The sequence below is a fragment of the Cinclus cinclus genome, chromosome 8 (assembly GCF_963662255.1).
Source record: "Cinclus cinclus chromosome 8, bCinCin1.1, whole genome shotgun sequence".
In the NCBI taxonomy this organism is placed as follows: domain Eukaryota; kingdom Metazoa; phylum Chordata; class Aves; order Passeriformes; family Cinclidae; genus Cinclus; species Cinclus cinclus.
The window spans coordinates 26167393-26180116 of NC_085053.1; the positions used below are offsets into that span (position 1 = coordinate 26167393).

The following is a 12724-nucleotide window of genomic DNA, read 5'->3' on the forward strand; positions in this document are numbered from 1 at the left end:
GGGGCCACGGCTGGGATGGGACCTCAGCTGGATCCAGCTGCGCATCCCAGCTTCGCACCGCTCGGACCTGACCGTCAGGAGTGGGGATGCTGGGCGCTTTAAGGAGTAAAAGTAGCCTTTAAGAGGCGACACCTCGAAGGGATAACACCCGTCATACTTCAGGGACTTCTCGCAGCCTCGCAGCCGCCCAGCCCTGCTCCCCTGGGCGCCCCAGTGGCACCGGCACAGCCCGGTGCCTGCGGCTGGCCCGGCAGCTCTCCAGCGGGAGCCCTGCCCGCCGCTCCCGCGGGGCCGGGGGTGGCTCCGCCGCGCCTCGACGCCCGCGGGGAGCGGGAGCCGGGGCGGTTCGGGGCTCGCCGCCGCTGCTGACTCACGCCACGACCGGGGCTGAACACCCCCCCCCCCCAACCCCCGGGGGCTGCTCCCACCCGCGACGGGACACCCCCGCACTCACCACCACCAGGAGTGCAGGAAGCCGGGGGGCTCGCCCAGCGTGATGTTCTTCTCCCACCGGATCTGCGGGCAGGAGAAAGGCGGAGGGGGGTGGGTTGGGAGGGGGGGCGGTGTGGGTGGGGGGTGGTCGCGGGTGGGCGTGGGCCCCCACGCGCGGCGACCCCCCGGCGCCGCCGCCGCCCCGCGCAAGATGGAGGGCGGGCGTGCGGCGGCGCACAAAGGGCGCGGGGGGCGGCGGGGCTCACCTCGGACAGGAAGGTCTGCGCAGACTTCTGGGCGCCGACGTGCAGCAGGTACTCGTAGACGTACAGCGCTAGCCTGCAACAGCCGAGCGGCGGGTCGGAGGAGGAGGAGGGAAAGGAGCCCCGCTCCCGCCCCGCACAAAGCCGTCCGCCGCCACCTCCGCCCCGCTCCCCCCGCCGCCGCTGCCGCCGCTCTTACTTCTCCCGCGCCTGCCCGTCCGAGGGCACCGCCGAGCCCTTCCCTTTGGCGAACATGGTCCGCGCCGAGGAGGAGGGGGGCGGCCGCCGAGAGCCGCCGCCGCTGCCGCCGGAGCCGCTGCGCCCGCCGCCGAGGGAGCGCCGGGGGCTGTCAGAGCGCCGGCCGCCGCCGCGCCCCCATCGCCCCGCGCCCGCCGCCGCTCGCTGCGCCCAACGCGCCGCTGGCCGCGCACCCGAACGTGGCCGCGCCGGGCTCCGCCCCCGCCGCCGACGGGCGCCCGCTGCCGCCAATCACCGCCCGGCGGAGGCGGGGCCTCCCCGCGCCACGCCCCGCTCCGGAGGCGGCGGGCGGCCTCCCGCGGCGGGCAGGGAGGGCGGGCGGCGGCGGCGCGCGGTCCTAGAGCGCGCCCGGCTCGGCCCACGGGCGGCGCCGCTTCCCCAGCGCCGCACGGCGCGCGGGCCCTTTAAGGCAGCGGGCCGCGGCGCGCAGCGCGCGCTGATTGGCCGACGCCGCGGAGACCTCGGAAGGGGGGACTTGAAACCGCCCGTCGGGGGGGGGGGCGGCGTGGGGGAGCGGCCGTGAGGCCGGGTGGGCGCTGCCGCTCCGCGGCGCCGGGCGGGACGGACCCGGCGGGAGGCAGGGACGGAGAGAAGGAAGAAGGGAGGTGGCCAGGGGCTGGGCACGCCGCCTTCTCCTCCGGACCGGCCCTGGCGGGTCCCGCCCGGCGCCGCACACCCCAGCCTCGCGCTACCGGCGGTCACCTCGGGGCCAGGCGCGCCCGGCTGCGCGGAGCTCTGAGGGGAGCCTGAGGCCAGCGTGTCCTGGCTGCCAGCTTTAGTCACGGGTCTTGTTCGTTTGGCTGCCTTTAAAAACACGCGGGGAAAGCCACCCCCGCCCGGCTGGGTGGGGGTCGCGCAGGGTGGGCTGTGGGGAGCCCTTCTGCCCCTCTCCGGGGGCTTGGGCAAGGCCACGCTTGTGTCCCAGGGTATCTCTAATTTAGAAGTCGGGGCTTTGCGTCCCTCGCCCCACCAACATCCGTTTCTGCAGGAGCCCCCTAAACCATCGGTGCCGGCCTCGGGTGGCATCACCCATGGGGACAGATTTGGAACAGCTCAAAAACCAGGGCTTCAAACAGCTCATTCCCCCTGCCCTGGCCTCACCTCTACCTCCGAAGTGACTGGCTAAACAAAAACAGCCGGGACGGCGGCTGCGCGCTTGGTTGGGGCTGTGTGATGAGTTACCAGCTGCTAAAACGGAGAGGTTGCGCTGAAAGCACGGGGGACGTTGGGTGTGAGCGGGGCCATTCGCTCCGTGCGAGGGCAGGGAGGCTCGGGCGGCGGCGTGGGGGAGCCGCGGGCCGTGGGAGGGACTCCCGCGACGGCGGCGCTGCGGCGCCCGTGGGAATGTTCACGGCCATCGGGACCTGCCTGAGCAGGGCCAAACTCGCTTCACAGTTTAAACTGAGATTTAAATTGAACTAGGGGGTGGGAGGGGAGGGGGGAAGAAGACAGTTGCCATGCGGTAGGTCGAAAAAAGGATCAGAACTTGCGGGCGTCCGAGATCGTCTCAGCAGAAAAGGAAAACCGGGGGCTTCGCCCAAGTTTTGGGTTTTATGGTGGGGGGCCAGGGTGACAGCGGCGATGACAAAGCAGGCGTGTGGGGCTGTGCTCCGCACACGCCTCTGCGGCACAGACCGAAGGGACAGGCCAGACAAACCCCAGACTTTGTGTCTCCCGAGCCCTTGCATCCCTCTGCTCCTCTGCTGCTCTGATGGGTTCAAAAATAACTGGGAGTGTCCCCTGGGACTGAGGCTATGGGATAAATCTGACCCTCCAGCAGCACGTGAGAAGTTCACTAAATATCCCTGGTTAAAAATAATACCGTGATATCCTGTACCTCCTGTGTGGAGGTGGAAAGCGCTAATGCCACTGGAATGATGGGCGCTGTGCCCTCGGCAGCAAAAGGGCCTCTCTGTGCCCAGAATATTGCCCTGCCCTGCTCCTGTTCATTGGGAGCTTGTTTTTTTCTAACTCTGTGATTTTCTGGGATAGGTGAGCAGGCAAAACCCAGCCGCTTCCTCTTCCCAACCCCTGCAGTAGTTTGGGACATGAAGCAAGCCCAGGGAAGTGAGATGGGAGACAGGATCCCTTCCTCTCCAGGTGCCTTCAGCAGTCTGGTTCCAGGTCTCCAGACAGGAGTGGAGGATGTTTCAAGATGCTCAGAGAAGAGAGCAGCCTGAGAAGGGAGGCAGGAAACCACCTCAGCTTTCCCTCCTCTCTTCCGGACAGCTGTAGTTCCCAGCTTTTTCTAGAGGAAATGGCCAAGAGCAGTTGATGAAAAAATTACCAAAGTATCACCAAAAGAAATTATAAATATTGCTATCCCAGGGTGGCAGAGCCCAACCTGCCAGCTGCCAAACGCTGGCACAGCAAGTGCAGAAACTCCCAGCCCGTGTGAATTCACCGGGCACCAGCCCTGCCTTCGCATCTTCCACGACCCGATGATTAGAGCAAATTATAAGCTGGTGCTTTGGACCAACTTAACTAAAGATCAGAAGGGAGACTAATTTCATATCATCACTACCGCAGAATGCAATTAAGTGGCTCTGCAAAGTTTTAACGCAAGTTATGACAGGACATTTAGGAAAAAATAAATCCCCACACCCAAAGCAAGCAGCTTCATCTAGCAGAGTCGCAGGAGGAGGTACCAAGGCTACGGAGTGCTCCCAAGGTGTGGAGGGTGACCTGTGGGCTACCTTACTTGGCCAGACATTCTCTTCATCAGGAGTTTTTCTTGGGTTGCAGCAATTAAAGCACCAGAAGTCATTGAAAACCCCAAACCATCACCCAGCTGGTTGTTTTTAAACACCTGCCTGTGGATTTCTCCCAGCTGTCAGGGTATCTTCCATGCCAGGACTGAATTGCATAGCACCCACCTGGTGGGTACCTAACAGATCCTGCTCCGCTGAGCCTCAAGGTAGGAGAAGGTGCCGGGGGAAAAGGCAGCATCCCCTGGGCACAGCAAAGGGAAGGCTCAAATTTACTGCGCACTGCCAGCGGCTCCGCTGGGACTGCTGTGGGATCCCCGTGGGCAGGCTCCCAGTGGGCAGGGATGTACAGCAGGAAGGACAGGTTTGGGAGGGAGTAGCTGTGGGAAGAGTGGCCTCTCCACGTTGCATATTAATGCTCCTTGTGCTTTAATTGCGGTGGGACCTCTCGAGCAAAGCCATTAGCATGCAATGCGGAGGAACATGTATTTTTGGGATGCCTGCCTGGCTCGCAGACTCTCAGCCGTGGGGAGGGGTAGGCTGTGGGATGCAGGGAGAGGTGTCTTGTCCCCCCCCCAGGGATGCCGCTGGAGTCGCAGCTCCTTCCTCAAGCCCCTGAATCATCCCCGCTGCCATCTGCTGCACCCTCGCTCTTCCCCACAGATGTCCTTCTTCCTTCCCCAGAAGGAGATGAGAACCGAGGACGAGGTGCCAAACACGACTTCAAACAGCATCTAATAAAACACGGGATTAATTTCTTCTGACTGGTGCTCAATGGCTCTGATTAAGCAGAGCAGGATTTAATTAGCTTGTTTGGACTGCCTCGAAGCCCGTGCCAAAGGTAGGGATGTCTCAGCAGTTGACTCTCCCCAGGCCCTTACCAAGAGCTGATGTGGGCCTGCATGATCGTCCCCTTGAAGAGCAGAGACTGCTGCCTATCCTGCCAGGATCCTATTTCAGGATCCTCTGACCACCCTTTACCACCCAGGATGGGAGCCCTTGGCTGTGCTTAATCCCAGTGACACCCACGGGGCAGGCACTGGGGAAATGATAGGAACAGGGTGGGGTTTGATGGGGGACTCAAGTTGGTGGCCCCACCAGGGAGACACCATTGTCTTCCCCAGCTGTGTCTCATCCTCTGAACCCCGTGCCTCTTGGCACAAACCAAACTTGCCCTGCCACCAAGACCTTGAATTTAAAGTAACCCTGTTCTCTCCCTGATTTACTACCAGTTGCTGGCTCCTCTCCTCTCCCTCCGCCTGTCTCCCTTTAACCCATTTCATTATCTATGCTAGCTTAGGCTTGTCTATGTGGGAACATCACGGTGAAGTTATTGCAAAATAGATGGGCTGTGAATGTAAAGCGTGGCAGCTATTCCCAGCAGCTCCCTGCGTGGTAGCTCCAATTCCTCACCCGCAATTCCTGAGCTAACCTCAGCTGCAGGCAGGCACTGCAAAGTGCCGAGCAGGAGCACCCATGTGGGACATGGCTCCTGGGCTTTCCCCAGGGAAAGCTGGGAAACCATGCTGCATTCCCATAGCTGGTGCTCCTGGGATTTTAACTCTGTGGCTTCCTGTCACTGCAGAGGAGACAAACGGGTTAGAAGGGAGAAAGCGACAGAGATAAAGCTGAGGAGCAGGACTTCCCTGTCTGAGGAGCACAGACAACTTGCAAGCCCCAAAGTCATGCTTGTGGTTTGACTCCCGAGGAACAGGGCAAAGGCAAAACCCAAAATGTTGGACCCTGGTTACCCTGTTGCCCTGACAAAGTGTCACCTCTGCTCACCTCTTGCCAGTGCCAGCTGCTCTGGGCCAGTCTGGTTCTCCTTGTTCCCACCTCCTTTGCCACTAGCTTGCATCTCCCTGCAAGGGACATTTTGCAATGAAATATCCTCTCCCCAAGCAAGCCAGCATGCAGGGCCTGTGGTCCTGCAAGGTGACAACCCCAGCCTGGCTCCCAGCAGTGCTGCTGACATTCCCATGCAATGCTGTCTGTGTCTGACCCTGCTCCTTCCCTGTGGCTGAGCTTTGGCGGCTGCTATGTGGGGCCAAGCAGGGCACTGGCATGAAGTAGTGAGGATGCTTCAAGGGGTTACATGTAAGTGCTGCCTGTCAGACTCCTAGGGCAATGGCATAGCAAGGACCCTCCCAGCAGAGCTGTGTGTGCCTGCAGACCCTACAGACGACAGGATGGTGCCTCTGTTGGCATTTTCTCAGTCATCCCACAGGACAATCTCTGAGCTGTGCCCCATGCCAGCTATTCTCAAGTGAAGGGTTGCAGCCTCTCCAGAGTCGCAGCAGTTTTCAGCTGCCTTGGGAGCCAGGCAGAAGCCCCACTGCACCACATAAGTATCTGCAGCTCAACATCAGTGGTTTCCTCACCCCCTGCCCTTGGCAAGGAGGGGTTTAGGCAGGGAACAGGCGCCCAGCCGGCGTTACGGGATCTAAATCCAGCTCTGCTGGGTCTGGTTTTGAGCCTCCTCTCTCTGCCGGGGCAGAACATTTGGGCCCTATCTCTCCTGTTTCTTCTCCAGGCTGAGTCCCTTATCTGTCACCTCTTCCATCTGTCTCCGCCTGATACGTGCCGCCAGCAGTGCCCTGAGCCAGCCACCCCCTCCAGCACCCTGCAACGGGGCCAGAGCACCTCTGACAGAGGGTGACCTTGGGATTTGGAGCAGACTTTCCCCCTGCTGCCACTGGCCCCGTGGGTGCTCCCACAGCAGGGTGGCCCAGTGCCAGGTGTGTGCACGGAGCTGTAAATCTGCTGCAAGCACGGTGACGGTTTGGGTACTTTATTTTAGCAGCCTTATTTTAGGTAAAAAGCTGCTGCAGGGTGAGCTGTGGTCCAACTGGCTCTGCTGCCCACGAGGGTTTCCTCCATCACTCCTGGGCGTTTTGTGGGAGGAAGGGAGACCTCAGGGCTATAGGAAAGGCTTTCCAGTCAGCAGCCTGCCATAGGAGTCAGTGTCCTCAGGGACACTTGCCTCTGCAACATCCTCCAAGGTTTCAAACCCTCTCTAGCAGCTCTAGCTGCTTGGAGGGCTTGCTCTGGCTCTATTCACACACCCAGCCATGCATGGCCACCTCGCTTCCCAGCAGGTAGTGAGGAGACCTGGCTGGTGCTCATCCATCCCCTGGTCTGCAGAATGATGTATGGAACAGACTCGCGACCAGGCCATAGACCACACTCCAAAAGGAGCCTTTTGCTGCTCCCACACAGCACTGAGCACCCATTTTTCTAACTAAAAAAAACCCCAAAGAAACCCATTTTATCAAGCCCACATTCTCCTGGCTTGCACCTTCACTTTGTCATGTGGAAAGGCTGTGTCTGGCTCTCCCCCATGGGACCTTCAGGCAGGGAACCACTTCCCCCCAGCCCAGCTTTTACCTTTACTGTTTTCAGCGTGGTCTCTTCCTTCCCCCTCTGAGCACTCACTGCTCATCCAGCCTGCATGACTTGCTGACCCAGCACTCCTGCCTGCTCCTCCATCCGTTTTGCCTCCACACGTAATGCACTTTCATAATCTTTCCTAGGAAGGTTGTACAGAGCAGGTCACGGTGCCGCATCAGGGGCTGTGACACAGCGCAGGGGTCCCCGTGGACCATCCAGCACCTGGGCCCCTGCACCTGAGCTTCCCTCACCATCCACCCTACTGCTTGGCCCAGACACCTCCAGGGATGTTTTTGGAATCCCCAAAATACCTCGTTAGAGGGCCACCAGCAGGATAGGTGCTCCTCTGTGATGGCCCCACTGTGCTGGCCATGTCGTGTCAGTGGTCCCAGGGAGTTTTGCACTAAGCCAGGTTTAGTGCAGTACTTAGACCCAGCCAGCCAGTACTTAGGCTGCCCACAGCCTCCCCACATCCTGGCCCTGGTTGCTGAGTGGGGAGTGGGCAGGGGCTGGTGACTGCCTGCAACAACAGCCCAGGGGAACAACAGCCCAGATGTGAACCCCAGCCCAGACGGGAACCCCAGCCCAGATTGGAACTGCAGCCCAGCTCTGCCAATGCCACAAGCTGAGGGACGCTTTGTGCCAAGGCCACTGCCCCGGTGCCTCCTTCTGCTCCCAAATCTCTTCTGGGGACTTTGCCATACCCACAGTATGCCCACGGCCAGTGCTATCATCCCACCCACGGAGAAACATGAGAGCCATTGCATGAGACCCAGCCAAAGCCTTTCCTATTCCGATCCGCGGAGGCGTGGGCTGCTCACCACAGGGCCTCGTTAGCTTAATGAATTTCAAAGCTGGGCTTTCAGATGACATTTGGGCATACAGCTTTGGGCAAAAGACTTCTGGAGTGCTAGGCTAGAACACAGTCTCCATGTCTACAAAAATCCTCATTTTCTGGTTTCTGAGTGAAATAATAACCAAACCAGGAGACTCTCATAAAGGAAATCAGCAAAGACAACTACTTTTATATGTGCGCTTAAGTATTTAGGTCAGTATTTTTAGAATAAATAGCCGTGGGTTGGTTCCTATCTTTTCACTTTCATTTTTCACACTTCAGCTTCATTTTCCTGAATCTGGTTATACTGAACCAGCAATTGGGTTTTTCAAAGCACTCACACCTACCAGTGCACTGACCTCACTGCCTCCTGCTTCTCCATGGCTCCTCTGGTCTTTCCTTCTCCTCTGAGATATCACCATGGTTAGGAACTGTATACTGTATAAAGATTTCCCCACAAGCTGCCGAGGGAAAGGAGGAAATGGGCTACAGTGGATCAGCTCTGCAAGGGGGTGAGGATCTTTGCTGGTCTGAACCAGGAAAGGGATACATGTGTGCACTGCTCTGGCCCACGATGGATGTGTGTGGCTCCCTGCACGTCCCCAGTCCCGCTCCCAATGCCATCCAGTCCCTTCCCGCTCCAAAGACAGCCCTGGCCACGAGCTGGGCGTTGCACCCTGCAGCCTGCTATTAAAAGCAAACCATCTAGAAGAGTCCTTCGGAGTGAAAGCAGCTTTTAAAGGAAACATTGGCAGCCTCGTTTGGCTGCAACAGCGCCTGCTTTGCTAACGGCCTCCAAAATTAGAAGAGGCTCAGAAACTTAGGATTGATGTTACTGCAACAGAGTGGGGAGGGGGAGGCTCCAGCCTGCTCAGCCTCAGCTGTGCTTCCCCAGGAATCAGGATGCTGCTCCATAGCCCATTGATGCAACTTTTTTTGAGGGGAGAAGAAAAGATTGGCATGGGAAGAGAGCACAGGGCACAATGCCTGGCCAGCATGGAAATCCCAGGCACGCACGTGCTGTTGGAAGAAGCAGCGATCTCTGCTGTGCTAAACACACTCCACGGGAGCGACGGAGATGTGCCAAAGCCTCTTCATGACTTAGCTCCTAATAAACACGCTGCAGATGGGAAACGAGCCTTTGGCTTCCCCCAGTGTGGGTGAGTGGTGAGCTCACCCCGGCGATGCTGCAGCCCTACAAGCTGGGGGGCCTGGGGGGCACAGGGCATGTCTCTGCTGGTCCCTAGAACAGGGTCTAGGCTCCCGCCTGCTCTGCATTGCCCCTGGGAGAGTTTTTCCCAAACTAAAGCCTTCTTCCTCCCCGGCTCAACGGCCGCTTCACCTCCAAGAGTTACTCACAGATAAACTCCATAAATTTGGGGGACAGCCATTTTATCACTCCTGGCAGCTCTGTGCATTGCCTGCCACAAGGTGAAGCTGCGGGAGCTGGGAAGGGATGGGAAAAGCAGCTCCCAGGAGAGCTGGAGCAGTGGGGCACCTGGCCAGGATCAGCTCTGCTCTGGGACAGCTGGGGCCACGGATGGCCAGATCCTGCCCGGCTCCTGCTGCCCACCTGGGGCTTCTGAGGCTTTGTTAGATATAGGGAGGCTCGAGAGCAGGAAACCTCCTCCTCCTCCTCCCTGCCTTGCCTCCATGGATGATTTATTTTGACACGCAACTCCATCCTGTTTTGCTGCATCACTCCAGGGGCTTTATTGCTTCTGGCCTGGGCTGGTGACATCCCTGCACCCATCCCTGACTTCCCAGGAGCAGAAAGGAGCCCTCAAGCCCCTGCCGCTGGGGCTTTGTCAGGATATCAAAATGCTCTCAAGTTTTGGTGTTTAGTTGGCCTTTCCTGACCTCCCAGAGCAGCTTCCCTTCTCCTGGCCCCTTCCTTGAACTGTTGGTCCATCACTGCCTGGCAGCTTCTACCCAGGGCACTTTTGGGTGCCCATTGCTGGGAAGAAAGTCTGTGCTTGTCAATTCACTGGGAATATCCTGCTGGAACATGACCTGTAAAAATAAACACTTTTTTTTTTTTAATTTCCATCCTTAATTGTGCCCTGCACTTAGAAAGGTGCAATAGATCTAATGGCTCCGTGAGCCTCCAAAGTGAGGTGGCCCTTATCCATAGTGGGTGTGTGGGCAGTGCGCTCTCGCAGATGGACACAGACCTGCACAGGCTGCATGGCTTGCTGCACCCCAGCCTGTTGCAGGACTGTCTCCCACCACGCACCGCTGCTGGCAGTTTGGATTTTGTATTTTAATTTTGACCAAGCTATAGGTCGTTTTATTTTCATGTTGCTGCCAACCTGATATTCCCTTTTCCCATTGGAAAAACCAAAATCCAGAGCACGAAAACTGCTGGAGAAGCAAATGGGGAGGACAGGAGAGGGGCTTCCCATCCAACACACTCCCTGCACCCCTCCAAAATTAACCCCTTCGTTTCACACCCTCCCTGGTGCGCTGCACAGCCACTGAGAGCGGCTGGATTTTTGTCTAAAATTCCCTGTCTTCTAATAAGGCTTTTCCCCGTCTAAACCTATGAGCAGGAAGAACCCCCTCCTCGTCTGGGCGAGATTTCCACACCTCAGTGGCGGTGGCGAGCGCTCTGCATGGCTCGCATTCAAATGAACTCGGCGCAGGCAGGCGGGCAGCGGTACCGGGGAGCTGCCACCCATCCGCGCTCCCACCCGGCCCCACGCCCGCGGAGCCGCTGGTGTTTTTGGGAAGGAGTTATTTGCCTGCCGTGGGGCTGGGGTTTGTGTGTCTGGCGGGAGCTGCGGTGTTGGGGTTTCCTGTTTACCCGCGCAGCTGTGCCGGCGGTTGGAGGGAGGTCGGGGCTGGAGGGAGGGCGGCCTTGGCCCAAACATCACCAGTGCCCCAAGTGGTTCCGGGGTCCAAGGCCTGCGTGCAGAACCCCGAACACCAAAAGGCTTTTTATGAAGGCAGCAGCAGCAGCCATCCGCTGGTAGATGCTGCGTGCGCATAATTAATTAAACTGCATAGTTAATAACACCGCATTATTGATAAAGGCATGGGGGGCGTCCCCGCCATAACCAGGGGCGAGTGGCACCCTGGCCCGGAAGCTCGGAACGCAGAGGTGAAGCCCGGCGCTGGCAGCACCCGAACCCCCGCGGTTGCGAGCGCGGACACGATGGGTGCGATGCCTTCCCGCTCCTGCCCTGCCCCGGGCCCTAGCAGGAAGGCGGGCAGCGAGCCCGTGCCCCGGTCCGGGTCCCTCTCCCGGTCCGGGTCCCTCTCCCGGTCCGGGTCCCTCTCCCGGTCCGGGTCCCTCCCCCCTCGGTCCGGGTCCCCCCCGGGGCCGCGCGGCGCCGCGCGGGCGGGGCGGGGCGCGGAAGGGGCTTCTTGAAACCGCCGCGTTCTGATTGGCCGAGCCTCGCTCCGCCCCGCCCCCTCCTCCTCCTCACGGTTCCCCTGCCCTCCGTGGGGGCTCGGGGGGTGCTGGAGGGCGCCGTCCCCCCGCGGTGCCCGCCCCCGGCCGCGGGGACAGGCGGGGACAGGCGGGGACAGGAGGGGACAGGCGGGGGACAGGCGGGCCGGGCGGGGAGGGCCGGGCGGGTCGCGGCTCCGGGCCGGGGCGGTGCAGCGGAGGGGGGGGGGGGAAGGAGCGGGGGCGGTGCGGGGCGCGCGCCGCCGCTCGGAGCAACGGCGCCCCCTGGCGGCGCGCGACGGAGCCGAGACCGCGCGGACTCGCGGGGGTCCCCTGTCCGTGTGTCCCCCCGTGTCCGTGTGTCCCCCTGCGTGCTGTATCCGTGTGTACCCCCGGGATCCTATGTCCCTGTGTCCAGGGATATCCTGTGTGTGTCGTCCCCCCCCACCCCATGAGTGTGTCTGTCCCTGTGTACCCCCACTGCCCTGTCCCCATGTGCCCACGGGTGTCCTGTGTCTGTGTAACCCTTCCAGATATCCAAGTGTTCATGGACTGTCCTGGGGTGGCCCTGTCCTCATGTACCCCCGGGTGCTCCTGTCTCCACAGATTCTCTGGGACTCTGCCTGCTCTTGTGGATACCTGGAGCTATTCCTGTCCTCATGGATGCCCCCTTACAATCCCTATGCACGTGGGCCACCAGCACATCCCGAACCTTCTCCCGAAAGTCGTGCTTCCCACGGGGTTTTTTCCCGCTGCCCAGGGAACCCCTGGTGCTCCCATCCCCATCAGGCTGGACTCTGCCTGGGTGCCCCATGTCACATGCTGCCCCGTTCAAACAAACCCTCATTGCTCCGAGCTTTGGTGTCTCAGTTCAACCCAAACTAAACCACATAGCGAGCCAGAGCCTGGCTCAGCCCCGTGGCACACAGCCTCCCTCATCCTCTCCCTGGCAGGGTAGGCAAGCCGGCCTTGAAATTAAGTAAATACCAATGGAGGAGTTGAAAAATAGGTTACCTTGTAATTGATTTTTTTTTTTTTTGCCTGCAGCTAAAGAAAAATTAGCCTCCCTGCTATCTTGTGCAGTGTGTTTGAGAATGTACTGGGGTGTGTAGTAGCTGAAGGGTGACATGACAGCTCCTTGGCTTGGCCTTTCCCACTGCTTCTCTTCTGAGACTGGCTTTTTTTTGTCCCTTTCCCCAGCCTTTAGACTCCAGGCTCTGGCAGGGAAATCTAAAGCTTTGATAGCTTGGAGGAGCCAAGAACAGGACTCCTGGCAGAGTGATGCAGCCCTGATCCTGTGCCAGGAGCTGTGGGAGAGCCCTTCTCTGAGGGAGACCCAGGCTCGTGGGGTGCCAGTTTATCACCCTGTCCTATCACCCTCTGCCACTGCCTCTGTGCCAGCCAGAGCTGCTGCACTGCTGTGGGTAGCAGAGCCTGTCAGGGT

The 12724-nt window shown here is 59.7% G+C and overlaps 1 protein-coding gene across 26 annotated transcripts in view; it reads right to left on the reverse strand.

The window, feature by feature from the left end:
• Nucleotides 1-1151, reverse strand: part of SSBP3 (single stranded DNA binding protein 3) — a 55457-nt gene extending 54306 nt beyond the window's left edge. For 9 of the 26 annotated variants that reach the window (XM_062497147.1, XM_062497138.1, XM_062497134.1 and 6 more), the window contains exons 1-3: nucleotides 895-1149; nucleotides 699-771; nucleotides 455-516 (exon numbers count right to left, since the gene is read on the reverse strand). In XM_062497147.1, coding sequence (XP_062353131.1) covers nucleotides 455-516; nucleotides 699-771; nucleotides 895-950 — 191 coding nt within the window. In that variant the 5' untranslated portion in view covers nucleotides 951-1149. Of the gene's footprint in view, nucleotides 1-454; nucleotides 517-698; nucleotides 772-894 lie in introns of all 26 variants that reach the window. The other 17 variants (XM_062497136.1, XM_062497139.1, XM_062497123.1 and 14 more) reach the window with 7 other exon arrangements.
• Nucleotides 1152-12724: the final 11573 nt, after the last annotated feature.